The following is a 19,120-nucleotide window of genomic DNA, read 5'->3' as shown; positions in this document are numbered from 1 at the left end:
GACTCAACCAGGGAGTTTACAGAATGCTGAGTTGCCATAAAAGAAGACAGGGATGAACAGAACATAGATGTGAAAGCTCTATGAAAATTTTCATAACTCTTTGAAAATTCAAGAAAACCTGAATGTTACTCGATAATGGATTTAGATAGGTTAAAATTCAAAAGTTTATCACTTTTGAATATGACTTTTAATATGAATCACTCATTCACTAGGCTGGTTACTAAGTGCCAGCTATGTGCCAGGGACGTCGCAGGCACTGGACACACGGTGGACAGGATAAATAGAGCCAAGGTGCACACAGTAACAGAAAAGCTGGGCTCTGTCCCTCCATCACTTTCTGCCAGCTGCCCTTCTCCTGGTTTTCCTGGTGAGAAAACTAACACAGGGGGCTAAAGATATAAAAAAGGCAGTTTACATGGGGACACACGGGAGCCGCCACCAGGGGCCAGAGACAAGGGTCTGAGCCAGAGGCCAGAGAAGCGCTTGCCACAAGGAGAGCCAACCAAAGAAACAGAGACCAGGGGAGAGGTCAGGAGTGTGTCCTGAAGGAAGGGAGTGACGACTGACAAAAGCAGGCCAAGGATGCGCAGGATGCAGCGGACAGCAAGCACAGGGTGGAGCAGCAGCGAATGTTGCACACGTGTCACCACTGGCCTCCCACCCTCGTGGCAGGGCACTTGTGGTTGCCCTGCTCTGCCCCCAATCACACACCCCACTCTCCTGACCCCAAGGCAGACGCCCCCTCACCTTGTGTATAGTGCCCCAGCTCTCAATCCTTGGACCTCTTCTCCATCTACACTCACTGCCTCATCCAGTCTGTGATCCAGTCAGTGGCTTCAGACCCATTCATATACTGATGCTTTTCAAACTCCCAACTCCAGTCCCGCCTACATCCCACCCTCTGAGTTCCAGACCCAAGATCACTAGCGTCCTCGGATTTTACCGACATCACTCACAGACCTCACACACATGACTGCAGCCGAAGCCTAACCTGTCACCCTCAGAACTAGCCATCCCTTACCCCGTCCCTTCAAGCAAATGTCAGCTCCACCCTTCCAGGGGGCTCAGAGCAACAAATTTTAAGGGAGAGAAAAAAAATGAATTTACAAAAATATTAAAAATATATATAATGTATTACTAAACACAGTTGTCACTAAAACACTATAATAAAACTAAAGAGTTTATATTCCTAGAAAATCCAAGAAAATCAACTGAGACACCATTACAAAACAGTGAGAGAATTCAGTATCGGTGCACAGGACTTATTGAATAAAAACATTAAAATTTTACAGAAGAATATAAAACAAGACATGAATAAACAAAATGTACCCAGCTCTTAGACAGACTCAATAAGGTAAAGCCGTCATTTCTCTCTAATTACAATTACATATTTAATGTATTACCAATAAAAATTTCAACAGAATTTTTCACATGGAAAAATTTTCCAGAAAAGTCTGCTGACAAGGGATTAAACCAAGTATTAAAATGTGTCACAATAAAGCCATTGTAAATAAAACAGCTAGGTACTAACAAACAAATAGAACAAATGGTTTAGTGTTTATGAATAAATGGAACAGAAAAGGAAAAAACACATTTTAAGTAAAACCAATGGAGCAAAGGTAACAGCAGTCAAGAAATGCGTTAGGGCTGCTAGCTGGCACCTGGGGTTGGGTCAGGTACCCACCATCAGACATTCCAGGAGAGAGAGAACAAACTGTTACAACCTCTGTGAGACCACTCTAGCAACATCCATCAAAATTACACACTTCATACCCTTTGACCCAGTAATTTCTGTTCTGGGAATTCATCCAACAGATATTCATACACATGTTCCAAGAAACATGTGCAGGTACAGGACACTCGCTGCAGCATCATTTGTGACGGCGGGAGACTGGAAACAGCCTAATTACACTCCCTGCGGAGACTCACTAAACAATGACACCACGCCACGCGGGAGAATCCTGTGCGATAGCTGAAAGGCTGCAGTCAAGTCTGACCCTTAGCTACAGGCAGATTCGCTCAGAATGCTTCCGAAAACTCTGACACACGGTGGCAGCCAGGCCGGTTAAATTCGATCTCGAGGGGTGGGTCCAGCAATCAGCATCTTAAAAGTCCCGTAGTTGTGAAGACAGTGACCATGCATATCAGGAGAAAGGGCACCCAGCAACAGGAAGACTCAATCCTTGTCAGCGGCCTGTCAGCTGCTCAGGGATGTAACTAAAAGTCCACACAGTATATCATATATAAATCAATATGAAAAATAAAAGTTTATAAGACAGAAAAATTTTACATCTAGTGAGATGGATGAACCTAGAGTCTGTAATAGAAAAGGAAGTAAGTCAGAAAGAGAAAACAAATATCGTATATAAATGTACACATATGGAATCTAGAAAGATGGTACCGATGAACCTATTTGTACAGCAATAGAGACACAGACATAGAGAAGAGACTTGTGGACACAGCGGGGGAAGGAGACGACTGGACAAATTGAGACAGTGGCACTGAAACATAAAGATGTCCATATGTGAAGCAGATAGCCAGTGGGCATTTGCTGTACGATGCAGGGACCCCAACCCGATGCTCTGTGACAACCTAGAGGGGTTGCGAGGCAGGAGGGAGGGGTATACTTATGACTGGTTCATGTTGATGTATGACAGAAACCAACAACATTGGTTATTTAATTATTTAATTATCCTCCTATTAAAAATAAATAAATTCAAAAGGTTTTTACAAAAGTATGGACAATGGCTGCCTTTAGGGAGAACTCATTTTCAGTATTCACATAACTTTCAAAAGTGTTCACCCTAAATCCAACTGCTAATTTACTCTGCTGCTAAATCACTTCAGTCATGTTCGACTCTGTGTGACCCCATAGATGGCAGCCCACCAGGCTCCCCCGTCCCTGGGATTCTCCAGGCAAGAACACCGGAGTGGGTTGCCATTTCCTTCTCCATTGCATGAAAGTGAAAAGTGAAAGTGAAATCGCTCAATCGTGTCCAACTCTGTGCGACCCCGTGGACTGCAGCCTACCATTTACTCTACTACATAATAATCAGGGAGTGGGAAACTCAGCATATCAACAACCTGATTTTTTAAACAAATAAATTTTGAGAATAGAAAAGCAGAGGGTCAACTATAAGCAATATGTGGTTGGAGCCTTTAATTTATAGATTTAAACTTTTTTAAACATTTTGACACTATGAAAAACTGGAAGTTTAAACACTGGTTGAAAACATTTATGGATGAAATGATGAGATAAAACTTACTTCTAAATAACACAGGAGGGGGAGAAATGGCTGGGTGCCAGGTTGGCAATGAGTACACCCAGATCCATGACATTCTTCCGTCTTCTCCCCTTTGTACTTAAAGTCAACTTAATACATTTTTCACAAGGTGCATATACTTTTTTTCCAACAGAAAAAAAAAGCAAGCATAAAAAGCTATACTTCTTTCAGTCAGTTCAGTTCAGTCGCTCAGTCGTGTCTGACTCTTAGGGACTCCATGAATCGCAGGACGCCAGGCCTCCCTGTCCATCACCAACTCCAAGAGTTTACCCAAACTCATGTCCATCGAGTCAGTGAGGCCATCCAGCCATCTCATCCTCTGTCGTCCCCTTCTCCTCCTGCCCCCAATCCCTCCCAGCATCAGGGTCCTTTCCAATGAGTCAACTCTTCCCATAAGGTGGCCAAAGTATTGGAGTTTCAGCTTCAGCATCAGTCCTTCCAATGAACACCCAGGACTGATCTCTTTTAGGATAGACTGGTTGGATCTCCTTGCAGTCCAAGGAACTCTCAAGAGTCTTCTCCAGCACCACAGTTCAAAAGCATCAATTCTTCGGTGCTCAGCTTTCTTCACAGTCCAACTCTCACATCCACACATGACCACTGGGAAAACCATAGCCTTGACTGGGCGAACCTTTGTTGGCAAAGTAACGTCTCTGCTTTTCAATATGCTATCTAGGTTGGTCATAACTTTCCTTCCAAAGAGTAAGCGTCTTTTAATTTCATGGCTGCAATCACCATCTGCAGTGATTCTGGAGCCCAGAAAAATAAAGTCTGACACTGTTTCCACTGTTTCCCCATCTACTTCCCATGAAGTGATAGGACCAGATGCCATGATCTTCGTTTTCCGAATGTTGAGCTTTGAGCCAACTTTTTCACTCTCCTCTTTCACTTTCATCGAGAGGCTTTTTAATTCCTCTTCACTTTCTGCCATAAGGCTGGTGTCATCTGCGTATCTGAGATTATTGATATTTCTCCCGGCAATCTTGATTCCAGCTTGTGCTTCTTCCAGCCCAGCGTTTCTCATGATGTACTCTGCATAGAAGTTCAATAAGCAGGGTGACAATATACAGCCTTGACGTACTCCTCTTCCTATTTGGAACCAGTCTGTTGTTCCATGTCCAGTTCTAACTGTTGCTTCCTGACCTGCATATAGGTTCCTCTATACTTCTTCAATGCTACCAAAAAACACTCAAATAGAAACCGACTGTTTTACTTTTGAAAAGTATCTCTCAGACAGTTCTGGTAATAGCTGTTTTCTTTTTTTTCTTAACACAACAAAGAGAACATCTGGGCCCCAGAGCACACTGAGTACTGCTTCAATTCCCCTTGACTCTGGCCTTCCCTTCTAACTATGGTTTCAAGCAAAGCACTTCACACTGTTCCACCCGTCGGTGGAAAGGAAGAATGTCAGGCTCTGGCATCTTGAAATACACATTCCTGGGGTGGGGGGGGCTCCCTGGGGGAGTCTCACTGGCCCCCTCCTTCCCCACACACTCATGTTCACTCTCACAGGCTAGGACACCAGGTCATTTTTATGATGCGGCTTCAGTATCCAATAAACTTAAGTCACTGCTATAAGATATACAGGCTAACCTCTTCTAAATGAAGCCTAGAAGCTAGAAATGAATCCCAAAATGAAAACAGGAATATAATGTTTCTAGAGGAAAAAAAAATACTTCTAGCAAACAACCTATATCATGTTTCTTGACTTGTAATTTAAATCAAATCCTTGAGGCCTCTTACACCTGAGGTTCCTTAGAAAAGGGGCAGTTTCAGGGTGAATCGCTGGGTGGGAGAGTAGCTTCTCTACTGGATGAGACTGAAAACAGACCCTGAGGCAGGCGGGCCCAGCACAGCCCCAGTGAGGTCTGAGAGCTGCGTCTATGGGGAAAGCAGGCAGACATCCCTGGACCTCTGGCTTTCCACTTACTATTCTCAAAATACATGTTTACAGCCAACACCTTCATCTGAGCAAAAGAACCTCTTGGACACACGACACTCAACAGCACACACAACATGAAATCAAAATCAGCAAAAGGGATGCAGGAAATGCTCAGCATACAATGTTCAGCAAAACAGAAGCCAAGTGTAAGACAACTATATTATAAGCATACTGTGTGTGCGTGTGTGTGTGTGTTCAAACACATGCATGCACGTTTACATGCATAGGAAAAAACTGCAGAAATATCCCATAAAATTAAGGGGAAATGGTAGGATGTTTTCTTGTCTTTATACCCTTATCTTTGTTATCCAAATAGCCTACATTGATTATAATGAAGAAGAAAAACAGTCTGTTCTTATTTAAGTAAAGAAAAGCAATACCGAGAACAGTACCTACTTGAGGGCTCACTATGTGCAGGACTCCTGCTCATCAGGTCTTACACACTGACCTCAGTCAATCTTCACCATAAGCCGACAGGGTGGGTACTTGGGGTGGCATTCCGGTATGTCCACGTGACTCTATCAAAGGGCCTCCTGCAATGGGCACCTGAAAAAGCAGGGACCAACAAAGCAAGGACCCTGTTTAGAGACAAGCCCAGGAAGCCAGCTCTCAGGCAGCGTGACTGCACGCAGGGAGGATGCCCCAGCAGAAAACTTCTGCCTTTCTGCTCTTGTGACAGCCCATGCAGAGATGCCCTCTGCACCTCTAAGGCAGAGATGTCACAGGATGTGGGTGAGCAGAACCAAAGGAGAGGCACGAAGGAATGAACTCAGCATGCATCAGACACTCACCTAACATGGAACTAGGACCAGAGACAGGCTAAGTAAGTCTCTTCCCAACGCTGAAAGATGTGAGAACTAGTCATAAACAAATGGTAAGAGGAAACACACACTCAAAGGAGACGCAGTTACCTGTGGCAGGCAGCAGGACAGAAGGCTGGAAGACCTTACTGAGGGGACAGAAGCACTGAAGAGCGTGCTGTGCATGGGCAAATGCACCAGCACGATAAAGATGAAACATCTGTTGGGGATACTACTGGAAATCTGAAATCTGAAAGTGGAATAACTGAACACAAAGGCCATGCCACCCAAAATAAGAGAGGCACTGAGCAGCTTTCTAACACACCCTTTTTCTATCAGGACTTTACCACACAGGTCAATGCATCAAGTAGTTTCATGACACCACCCCCTCATGAGGCTCTTCTGTCTGCTTCCCTGTGCAGGAAGATGGGTAGTTCGGGAGGGACTCAGGAATTCTGTAGTACTGTAGTATTTGCTACTGAAAAAAATCCATGTATACATGAACCTGCACAGTTCAAGGTTGTATTGTGGAAGAGCCAATAATGCTTTCTTTCCTTTTTCTTCTTTTTAAAAAATTCTGTTCATGATTTTATAAAGGCAAAAGCCAGAGGTAGCACAGCCTTTCGGACATCTTTGTCAGCACTCCAGCACCAGCAAGTGCCATTATCACTGTTTTGCCTACAGCGACACCTGCCGATCCAGAGCAAAACTGCAGGACCTATTGCCACCAAAGTGGGACCAGACACAGAGATGGGATCAGAGGCAAACCCCACCCACCAGCTGCTCTGAGAGGTGTCCGATGTAGCCATTAGGATGTTGATAGTACTGATTTTGCATCCCTCTCCTTCCACAGCAACAGTAACGTCATCAGCATTTCTGAAAGTTTCCCAGCAGTATCCCTAGAAGTCCTTTGAGCACAGTTTGCTGGGTCAAGTCCAATAGAAACACTGGGACTCGAAACAGTACTTTTTACAGTATCTTCACTTCAGACACTGTGAGGCTGTGAAGCTCCTCTGCAGAAAGTAAGCATGTTCTCAAAGCTATCTTGTATGGACAAGGAAATCTGTGTGCCCAAATGCTCTCTTCTCTAAGGAATAAAACTGGGCATCTTAAGCCCTGAGGTGGCATGTGTTAAAAATCTGCACGTGTTAAAAATCTGCACATTATTTTATGTATAAGCAAAAATGTACACTGCAAAAACTTTAACCTGTGGTTGGCAGGGCCTAGGTTGGGGACAAGGAGTTGACTCCAAAGAATGATTTGCCTGTAGACTGAGAGAAGCTGCCATCACCACTACCCAATATTGGGCAGAACCACCAGCAAACAGGTAGCAAGCAGGAGGAATCAGAAATCAGTCATCTCAAACTGGAAATCAGACTCTAGGTAAACTGGTTTTCGGACAGGGTACCCAGGAAAGGCAGTGCTCCTGTGTGGCTACCTCAAGAGTAACTGTCTTAGGTTATTTAATTAACAGAATCCCCAGATCTACAGGGGCTTCCTTGATGGCTCAAACGGTAAAGAATCTGCCCGCAATGCGGGAGACCTGGGTTCGATCCCTGGGTTGAGAAGATCCCCTGGAGAAGGGAACGGCACCCACTCAGTATTCTGGCCTGGAGAATTCCATGGACAGAGGAGCCTGGCAGGCTCATGGAATCATAAAGAGTCAGACATCACTGAGCGACTTTCACTTTCTTTCTTTCACTTTCCAGATCTACAGTTCACAGGATAAGTGATTCTGGGCACTGACTGGAGGGACTTGGGGCACAAGGATGGCTTTCATGTTCCATTTCAGAGCTGCCCCAGCAGTGCCTGTCAGAGCAAGCTAGAGATCTGGACCACAATTTCTTATTTTGTTCATGGAAAATCAGCAAGTACCTGAAGGCCAAGAAGGTTCAGTCCCTGGAACCACTGAGCCTGTAGCATCAGTCTAAGGTTTTCTGGGACACACCCAAGTCTTCAGTCTATACTTACACCAGGGTAGGATTCACAAAACCCAGAACACAACTCTTTGATCTAAGAATAGGGTCTCTGCAAAACAACAAGGGAGCTATTCTAATCTATTACTCATGAATCAAAAACAAACCCCCTATTTTAATAGAGTTTTAGACATAAAAAGAATGCAAAAAATTAGTAAAATGAAGTATACAACTCATTGTAGAAAAATTAGAAAATAAAAAAAGAAAAATTAGAAAATATAGTAAGGAAGAACAAAGGCAATGAAAATCACTCACAATTCCACTCATAATGTATTTCCTTCCAGGCTTTTCTCACACATACAGTTAACCCCCTCTTGAACACGTGGTGGTTACAGGCACTGATCCTCCATGCAGTTGACCTTAGCCTTTCAGACTCTGCTGCCTTGCCCCAACCTGTCTCCAAAAAATTCATTTTCCCCAGAACAGGTCACAGGCAGAGTGCAAGGAGAGGGAAGAACAGAAGGGAAGTTAAATTAGATGGGATAAGGCAGGAGAGGCAGCCCAGGAGAGGGCAGGGAGCGGTCCTATTAAAGAGGGAAGAAAGCAGAGTTGCCTAAAAACAGCAACAGGCCAGGAGCAGCACAGTCTTTCAGACACTGCCTCAGCTCATACACAAGGAGGTATCAGCTCTTCTCACCCAAATGGGAGCAGCGAAGCGCCAGGGAGCGGAACCTCTGAAGAGTGGAGACAAGCACCAACACAGGGCCTGACTGAAGCCCTCCCACTCAGTAGCTGTATGATCTTTGGTTCATTCAACAGTCACGACAGCCAGTGAGGCAGGTGCTGTAATTACCACCTTTGCATTGCAAAGGCAAAAACGGAGACACAGAAAAGTGACCCTGCTTGCCCAGGATAATACATTTACTAAATGGCAGACTCTGGGGGGAACTCTGGGTCCACAGTCCCCCGTATCAGATAACATCTTCACGTGTCCATTAGACCAAGAGGATCGCAGGCCTGCATCTCAGCAGTTACTTCTGTAGGGGAAGAACAGAATCAAGACTCTGAGGAGAAACTTCCACACGGATAAGTAGGTCTCATGGAAAAGCATAACTCTATGAACCCAGTGCTCTAACTCTGGCTCAAGCTCTTAACTGGCTGTATGACTGTGGGCAGACTATTACCTTACCTTACAGAGAGAAAAAGGAAGAGGACTGAACTAGTTGACCTATAGCTTTCAAAATATACAAACAATGTGCAACTCAATAACAAAAAACAAAGAACCCAAACAAAAAATGGACAGGAGACCTAAACAGACATTTCTTCAGAGAAGACGTACAGATGGCCAACAGGCACAGGAAAAGATGATCAAATCACTGTTAGACAAATGCAAATCAAAACTACAATGACGTATCGCCTCACACTGGTCAGAATGGCCATCACTAAAAAACCTACAAATAATAAATGCTGGAGAGGATGTAGAGAAAAGGCCAGCCTCCTACACTGTTGGTAAAAATGCAAATTGGTACAGCCATGGAGGTTCCTTAAAAAACTAAAAATAGTGTTACCACAAAATCCAGCAATACTACTCCTATATCCAGAGCATATATCCAGAGAAAATTCTAATCTGAAAAGACATATGCACCCCAGTTTACAATAGCCAAGACATGATAGCAATGCAAGTGTCCATCAACAGATGAGTGGATAAAGATGTGATACACACACACACACACAATGGAATGCTATTGGGCTATTAAAAAAAAAGGAAATAATGCCATCTGCAGCAACATGGATAGATCTAGAGATTACCATACCCCATACCAAGTGAAGTAAGCCAGACAGAGAAAAAAACAAGTATCATATGATATCACTCACACGTGAAATCTAAAAAAGATACAAATGAACTTATACACAGAGCAGAAGCAGACCCACAGACACAGAAAACAAACTTACAGTTAACAAAGAGAAAAGGGAAGATAACTTGTCAATTAACAAAGAGAAAAGGGAAGATAAGTTGTAAGTTTAAATTATCAGACACATACTACTATGTATAAAACAGATAAACAACAAGATCCTCCTGTATGGGACAAGGAACTATATTCAGTATCTCGTAATAAACCATGATGGGGGAAAAGAAAAAGAAAACAAAGAAGCAGCCGAGTAGAGATTCTTACTTGGGAAGAGCTGGTGGTTCCCTGGGGGCTTCAGCAGCGCCAGCATCTGCTCCCGGTGCCTCTGCCTCCCCAGAGCTGACAGCCACTTCCTGCAGGGCGCCCCGTGGGCCTGGGGGCTCCTGGGGCCCACCTGAGTCTGTGGTGGAGTCTACCTCCACCTCCTGAACCGGGGCTGGGACTGGCTCCTGCTCCGCTGTGGCAGCTGCCACCGCCGTGGCCTCCTCTTCTTCCTTCCTCCTGATTTTCTCCTCCAGCTCTTTTCTCCTCTTTTCATCATCCTGACGGGCCATGTGGTCAAAGGTTTTGAATACCTAAAATCAAACAGCAATTCAGTGTTGAGTTCATCTGCCAGTACTGTATTACACATTCTGTAGAAATACAGCAAAATCTGGTTTAAAAAAAAAAAAAGAATGAAAAAGCAATAGGTAAGAAAATGTTCCCACTGGCAAAATGGAAATGCACTTCAAATTCACCAAAAGCCACTACAAAAACAATCTTTAACAGGAGAATTCCAAAATCAATGAAAAAGTGAAACTTTTACAAGCCAAGGCTCACAATATTTACACACCTATGAGCCCAACATTTACGTCAAAAGATGTGTAACTAAATGGTCTCATCTGTCATTACTTCTACAGCCCCAGAGAGTCTTGTTCAAAATGCAAAGAACCCACTGTCCTGGTGCTGGGAGCTATAAAGGCCCCAACAACTCAGATGCAAAAAGGGAAGATGGGGAATTGGTTGAATTTCAATCCACAATGCAGGCCGGCTCGCTGGGTTGCTGCTATCGTCCTACGCTGCACGGGAGGAGGGACAGTGCAAGTCTCACCCTGGGAATTCAGAAGACATTCACAACGTGCCTACAACTTGCCAGGAGCGCCAAAAATCCAGCAACAGCTCCCACCCTTGAAGGACTCAATTTTCTGGCATGTGGATCAGTCATTAATCTTTCCCGGGACACAGTCACACCCAAAAAAGTACTGCAACTCTCCATCCAAAAAGTGCACAGGAAAACGGCATATTGCATGCACTATTCAAGGGTGCACATAACCCTGAAGTGTGGCCAGGACAGACCCAGAAGTGACAAGTCTGACAGGAAAGGCTGTGATAGATTCATGGGATGCCATCGGAATGTGGGTGCAAACGAGCATTCTGGAGACAGAGAGCTAAGGACAGCTCTTAGAAGGGGGTCTGAATCAGACCTTGAATGAAAGGTATGTCTTCCAGAGGAATGACAGGAGGAAATGTCACAGCGCCAAGAGGTGGGCTCATCAAGAAATATCTCTTATGGCAGCTGGACACAGGAAAGCCAGAAGATCCACGTTGAAAAGTGGGTGGGAGGAGACCCTTACATTCAATCCAGCAACCATGCTCCTTGGTATTTACCAAAAGAAGATGAAAACATGTACCAATAAAAACCTGTACACGGATGTTTATAGCAACTTTATTCATAATAGCCAAAACTTGGAAGCAACCAAGATATCCTTCAATAAATGATGGGATAAACAAACTGGTGCATCCAGACAATGGAATATTATTCTGCCATAAAAAGAAATGAGCTATCACCCATGAAGAGACATGGAGGTTATTTAAATGCATATTAGTAAAAGAAGCCAATTTGAAAATGCTACATAATGTGTGATTCCAACTATATGACACTGTGGAAAAGGCAAAACTTTAGAGACAATAAAAAGACCAGTGGTCGCCAGAGGTTGAGGGGAGAAAGGAATGAACAGGTAAGACTACACAGGATTTTTTTAGGGCAGTGAAAATACTCTGTGTGATGTCATAAGGAGGGATACATGTCATCATACATTTGTCCAAATCCCATAAAGTGAACAACACTAAGAATGACCTCCAAAGTGAAGCCTGGGTTTGGGTGACTATGATATGTCAATGCAGGTCCATCCATTGTAAGAAATGCACCACTCTGGTGGGGGATATTGACAACAGGGGAAGCTGTAGGGGTGGAGGTGGCAGGGGGTAAATGGGAAATCTCTGTACTTTCCCTTCAATTTTGTTCTGAACCTAAAACTACTCCAAAAAGTAGTCTTAACAAAACAAAAATGTTTTAAAGTGTGTAGAAGTCAGTTTCCAAAGGGTTAGAATGCAGACAGGGGCTAAATAACTGCTGTGTGCACTGGGCGAGAAGACAGAACAAGAGAAGTTACAATGTCAGTGTTTTTATAAACATTCTCTCACAACCCTCTGGAAAATGCTGTTAGGAAGATAGCACTGATATTTCAAAGACGAGGGAAAACTAAGCTCAGAGGGTAACTTGCCCAAGATCCTGCCAATGAAAGAAGAAAGTAAACAATTATACAGGAAGCACACTAAACACTGAAAGGAAATGGAGGCAGAGGAAGGCAAGGGAAATCCTAAGGTTAAAAACTAGAAACAGTACCTATCTCTGCTTCTCCAGAGAACCTGAGCCCCTGACTCACTCCTCTCACACCCATGTCAATGTCACCAGACACCAGACCCACTGCCCTCAGAGCCGTTCATCTTCCTGACACACCACATCTTCATCTTAACTCCAGAAAAGAAGTTAACAGCAAGGGCTCTCTCCAAACACTGGGACCTCCCTTGGACCCCAGGCCTCATACTCCTGATGACACTGTGGCCCCCACTGCCCTTGCTTACTCAGCACCCCCAGCTCCTCTAAGATGACATGTGCTTCACCTCTCACATCGCCGCTGACCTCAGCACTCATTTCAGAATTCTGGATTGCGGAGCTGGAAGACGTGTCCCTGACCTCCAAGCAACCTTCTCAATTGACAGAGAGAAGAGTGAGTCTCCCAAAACTTTCCAAGAAGCTCCGGGAGGAGCAAAAAGAGCTAGCTTTCCTGACACTCATGGGGAGGTGGGGTGGGGGGGTAACCTTTTAAGCAGGCTTCCCAAACTGAACTCCAGAATAAACACAGGTTCAACTGAAATGAACAAAATGTCAGTCTAAATTACTCTTTTCTTAAAATACACTAATAAATAAGGGAGTGGAATACAATTTCCACATGCATCTTTCCTGCTGAAGGTCCTTCAAACTGTACAGCCTGGCTGCACAAGCCCTTAGAACTGGGAGGAAAAATTGAAGAAGGTTTAAACCACACAAACATCCCATACCCCAAAATACCAGGGGAAAACAGGAGTTCCAGAATGGAGCACTACAATACTCCCATCCAAACTCTCTTTGCCTGAGTTCTGAAAAGACCCCCCAAGCACCCCACTGCCCAATGCCTCTGTGAATAAAAGAACAGCTCCCCAGGATTTACCCTGATCTACTCAACCACAATAACCAGGGGATATCTGCTCTTTTAAAGTTCCTTGGGCAATGCTGACGATTGAGAACCACTTTCAAAAAACACTACACCCCTCTTAACTACCTGCTAGAAATTGTCCCTCCTGGTTTCCATGGAACTTACTGCCCTGCCCACTTCCCTCCATCCCCCTCCCACTCCCACAGCCTCTTGCTTCTCCAATTCCTTCTCTGGGGTCCTTCCCTCCAAAGGCACCTTCTCTCTGCCGTGCTCCTTCACCTTCAGCTCCTCTCCTTCAAACCACTCAGATTCTTCTACCTCCCATGAGATTCAGTCCCACAATTCAACAGCCTATGGACAGAGACTTGTCTGTAATCTCCAATTCCGCTTGTCTAAAACTAAGCTTCTTCCCCTAAACTCATGTGACAATTCAGTGAATGCACTACTGATATTACAGTGCCCTGGTCTGAAACCTCGGGTCACTGCTGGCCCATCCCACCCATCTCTGCCTTGTTCCCCACCTCCACTTTATTAAACTGTTCACCAAGTCTTAACCTTTGAGAGTCTCTAAAACATAGCAGGTGTCTTACATACTGTTACCAGATTCATGAATTACCTCTGTCAGTTCACCTGTAAAACAAGGAGAAAGATCAACCTTTTCAGGTTGTTAGGAACAAAAGACAACCTAGAACAAAAACTACATAACAACTGCTAGGTGCTCAGTAAATGTTCCTTTCTTTTTTCTGCAAAAGATCACCCTAGATAAAAGTGTTGCCACTCTACAACAGACTGGTTAAATAATAGAACAGAAAGATATGGAATCAGAAAAATGAAGTTTTGAGCTCTAGCTCTATGAGGAGTTTGGTCAAACCACCTGATCTGCTGAACTAGCATCCTCATTTGCCACATAAAATTCAACCTTATCTACTTCTCAGGCTTCCATGAAATTATTAATTTGCCAAAGGATTTGCTAAAAACCATCTCTGACACACAGTTCTCTGATCACTTGGATGGTACTTAACCACTACAAGGATGAGGAACAGCCTTAAGTTTTCAAACGGAATACCCACCTCACTCCTCATTTGACCATATCATCTCTGGTAGTTATTCAAACATTCTAAGCTTTTGTTTCTTCATGCAGGCACTTAGGAAAGTAATATGGGACCAACCTGAAGTGAGTAGCAAGACTTCACGAGATGAACCTTTGAAATCACTTCATAAACTGTAAAGTGCTAGACAACAGCGAGAGGTATCGCCAGCATTTCTACCTTCTCAGGTTCCTGGCTCAATGCTTGACTGAGTATCCTCTTTCGATCCCATCAAAATTCCACCTCCTCTACAAAACTTGTCTTCATTTCCAAAAGATCATTTCTATTCCTTTCCTTCCAATGGCTCTGTCAGGTAACAGGCAAAGATCCCTGCTACTATATTTCATCTCTTTAAACAGAGCGTTAAGTGTCCCAAGCAGAGAAACCATAATTTAACCATCCGCATAACCAGTGTATCTCCAATGCCTGCGGCGGCTGAGAGTGTGAACTCTTGCTTACTACATTTCAAATACCCCGTCAACTTCAGTGAATGATAGCCTCCAACATAAGCTTAACCTGGGATGCACAGATTTATGCTCACATGTAAACTTATTAAGTACTATTATACTGTCTTCGACGTGAAAAGTCACGTTTCAAATAAGAGAACCACACCCATCACACAGCCTCCCCCTCGTCCAGTAGTCGTAGTTCTGAGGTGTGCAGGTGTCCGTGCTGCCGCCGCCCCTTCCCCAGTCTAGCCTGCACTGTTTTCATTCTCTGACTGGCCGGCCCTGTCACTCGAAGGGGTTACGCGCTGCTGGAGCTGACCCGGCCCTACGCTTCTGACATCCAAATGCACCCTATCGGACCAAGCTGCTCTAGAGCCGGCACCTCTCGCACAGGAGTAAACTGATAACAGAGCAGCATCTCGGCAGAAGCCGCGGCCGCAGGAGGCGGGTCTGGGGAAGCGCCAGAGGATGAACTGAGGTCGGCAGCGGCGGAAGCGGCGGGCTCGCAGGAGCCTGAGCTCCCAGAGGGTGGGGGACTACGGGAGCGGGTTCGCAGGGGTCGGGGCTCCCACGATCTTCCCCCACCTCACCCCGAGCTTCCCGCCCACCGCGCGTTACCTGCAGCACCAGCGCCTGCGCAGCCCCCGGGGGAAAGCCCATGCGGTCCGACGGGTGGCGCAGCAGGCGGTAGAAGTCCGTTTTGCGGTAGAGGAAGCCGAAAAGCACACGCAGAAAGTCCTGAACGTTGCCCACGTGCTGCAAGATGCCCAGCAGGGCCTGATCGTACAGCTCGGCCGCCCCGGGCTCCATGGCGTCGCCGGCCGGAGGAAAGCTCACTCACTGCGGGCGCGGCCCGGACGCCGGCCTATGGCCACTTCCGGTGCTCTGCAGTAACGGCCTCGGCCGCTAGCGCGCCCGGGAAACTTCCGGTCCGCTCTTGTTCTCCCCCGCGGTGGAGATGGGCTGGACTGCGCTGGAGCCGACTGGACCCGGGCACCGCCCCTATTGCCCCCGGGCTTCTCGGGAGGTCTCGCTGAGGAGCAGAAGTGGGCCCCGAAGCGCAAGAGGGCCCGGGGCTTAGGCATTGAGGGCGCCTAGTGGCCATGTTGGAAACTGGCGGAGAAGTTGTAGCGCGGGCAACAACTGTTACGTGAGCCACGCTGTTGTCACGTGGTTTGTGGGCTGTGTTCCAGACTGGATATCCAGAAACAAGGCGGGACAGCGAGAACCCTTTGCTTGCGAGTCCAAAGAGGAAAATGCGACCTTTCTGTTGTTGTGTTTCCCGTTACTAACGTAGTCGTGAGAGAAATGCAAGGTGATGTGCATAAATAAAAGAAGACAAGATTGTCAAGTGAGTGCATGTACCAGTATTAGATGGAAAGAGCTAGATGCAGAATAATCTGGTGTGCCAGCCTGTGAAATATACATATACGCATATATATGTGTGTGTAGTATATATGCGTATGCATAGTATATATATACACACAGACAGCATGTATACATGTTTTAAGTGTCTTTCAAAGCATAATCTGAAACTCAAAACATAACACTTACTCAAATATATAATGAACACATCAGAGATTTATCCATTTTAATTAACAGTAACCAATGATATGATAAAGCTAGTTTGAAGAAGCTTTTCGAGAAACTGGGTATTTATAACGCTTTCAGAAAACAGAGTAAGATGGCTAGATTGGGTACAAAGCTGGCTGGTATCCTATAAAATGATGTAGATTATCTTTCCTAGTGGATAGAAATGATTTGCATCTCTACTGGCCTGAAATCGACAAGTTAACATGTATCTTCATAGTGTATGGACTCTAATGAATTGTAAACAAAGTCAAACTCAGATAAATTGCTCTAGAGCAGCGGTTCTGAAACTTTTTGGACATAGGACCTATTTACAGGGGATTCCCTGAGGGTCCAGTGGTTAGGACTCTGCACTCTCACATTAGAGTGCCCAGGTTCAATTCCTGGTCCAGGAACTAAGATCCCACAAGTGTGGCCATGGCCAAAAGGAGAAAAAAAAAAAGACCCATTTTCATTCTTAAAATATATCAAAGACTCTTTGGAGTCTTCCATAAATTTTATGTGTATTATGTTTATTGATAGTTACCATATTGAACATAAAAACAGAAAATGTTTAAATATTTATTTATGCATTTTAACATAATAAAAACATGTTAACATATTTTTGTAAAGAAGTAAGGTTCTTCAGAGCAGTAAAAGTTTATGAGAAACAAAGCATCCTTTTAAATTTTTGCAAATCTCTTTACTATCTAGCTTAATTGAATTGAAGACAGCCAGATTCTCACATCTGCTGCATTCACTGCATTGCAGTATGGTGTTTTGATTGAAGTATGAGAAACCCAGTCTTATACAAATAGCAGTTTAATTGCCTTTTCAAATAAATGTGAGGAGTATTCTTGGAAACTACATCAACATTCAACAAATTGTAGTTTCTTAAAGATTAGTTGCACTGTGAAATCTGAAATTGTATCAGTAAATGTCTCCTACTTCGTCACATTAATATCCATTGGTCTGTCCTAATACTTTGAGTGGATCTTTGTTCACAATCTAGTCTCTGTATACACAACACAGAGCAAGGAGAGATGGAAGAAAAAGGCAGACCACTTCAGACTGGTAGGTAGGAGATTTAATAAGCAAGGAAAGTTACTTGTCCTGGGCAGCAACAAGACCAGTATATTTTCACATCCACTTTGCCAGAATCGCAAGTGTTTATACAGACACCTTAACTGGGTTCAATCACATACACTGTCCAGATGGTCTCAAAAACACCTTACTCTCTCAAGGTATTGAGAGGAAGACGTTGTTGAAAACAACTCTCGCTGTGGGAATGGTACGCAGAGCAGCAGAGCATACATTACAAGGACAGAGGAAGGCGTGAGGAGTCTCCCATTGCCTGGGTCTAGCCAGAGGGTCAACCAGGGATCGTGTTCTCCTGAATACCCCCAACAAACTTTTACACACATGATTTTGTAAAATCAGAATGGAATAAAGAATGTGATGCAAGAATCTAACTATATTAAAAATGTATAAGGGCTTCCCTGGTGGTCCAGGGGTTAAGAATCCTGCCAATGCAAGAGAAATGAGTTCAATCCCTGGTCTGGGAATATTCCACATGCTGCAGAACAACTAAACCCGTACCCCACTACTACTGAACCCATGCACCTAGAGGTTGTGCTCTGCAACAACAGAAGTCACTGCAATGAGAAGCCCACGCACCACAACTAAAGAGTAGCCCCTGATCTCTGCAACTAGAGAAGGCCTGAAGGCAGAAACAAAGACCTAGCTCAGCCAAAAATAAATAAATAAATATTTTTTCAATGTATGAAGTAGCTTCTCTGAAAGGGATACTGACCCCATCTGAAAGATGCTAACCCAAGTAACTTTGGAAAGGAATGATGTCTGTAAGACTAAAGGCAAAAGGAATTGCACGTAAACACTAAATTCTAAAGTTGTTTTCCACAGGAGTATAGGTTATCATTTCTCAGACTCCTACATATGTATAAAGGTAATCAACAACTAAGTAAATGGTGAGGGTTGTGGAGCCCGGCTTCTCATTAGTGGCATGAGAGTCTACAGAGAAGCAAGAAAGGGGTCTAGAATGATTCATGTGGTTATGGGTTAGAACTGGAGGTATCGGCATAAAATCCTGTTTAGCTTAATGTAGATACAGATGGCTTTTCATAGAAATACTTCTAGAAATGTGTACATATACAGGTCAGTAATCACATATGTATGCCCTTGCTCTCTCAGCTGAGAGGATCAGAAGCAACAAAGCCCCAGCAGCAACACACACTGAATACCCAGATCCTGATTTCTAATCTTATCTCCAGATGAAGGACTGGAACTCCTGGGAGAAATGGCTGACTCTAGGACTGGGATAGAAATATACAAGTTGAGCCTATACTATCTTATAATGCCAGGAAGTACAAAAGTGCTCAAAAAGTGTGGGGAAACCCCACAGTGAAAGGAATACATCAAAGGGACCTAGGAGCCAACTGGAAGAGTTCCCAATGGCCAAATGTGGAGCAAATAGTCACTATATTAAAACCCAAAGTAAAAAATGAGCATCCTTGGTTCCATACTGATAAAGATAGCATACTGAATAAATAATAAATGGAGAACAATTTTCCTGTTCAGAAGAGTTCCAAATAATTTATGTAAACACTCCACCCTCCAGGAAGTAGAG

The 19,120-nt window shown here is 44.3% G+C and overlaps 1 protein-coding gene across 2 annotated transcripts in view; it reads right to left on the bottom strand.

The window, feature by feature from the left end:
* Nucleotides 1–15,992, bottom strand: part of NUDCD3 (NudC domain containing 3) — a 70,716-nt gene extending 54,724 nt beyond the window's left edge. The window contains exons 1-2 of one of the 2 annotated variants that reach the window (XM_044946787.1): nucleotides 15,523–15,992; nucleotides 10,117–10,427 (exon numbers count right to left, since the gene is read on the bottom strand). In XM_044946787.1, coding sequence (XP_044802722.1) covers nucleotides 10,117–10,427; nucleotides 15,523–15,714 — 503 coding nt within the window. In that variant the 5' untranslated portion in view covers nucleotides 15,715–15,992. The remainder of the gene's footprint in view (nucleotides 1–10,116; nucleotides 10,428–15,522) is intronic. The other variant, XM_006051305.3, reaches the window with a different exon arrangement.
* Between the last annotated feature and the right edge of the window lie 3,128 nt (nucleotides 15,993–19,120).

This window comes from Bubalus bubalis, chromosome 8, assembly GCF_019923935.1.
Source record: "Bubalus bubalis isolate 160015118507 breed Murrah chromosome 8, NDDB_SH_1, whole genome shotgun sequence".
Taxonomy (NCBI): Eukaryota; Metazoa; Chordata; class Mammalia; order Artiodactyla; family Bovidae; genus Bubalus; species Bubalus bubalis.
The sequence above is the reverse complement of the archived record's forward strand: the minus strand, read 5'-3'. Positions and strand labels throughout refer to the sequence as shown.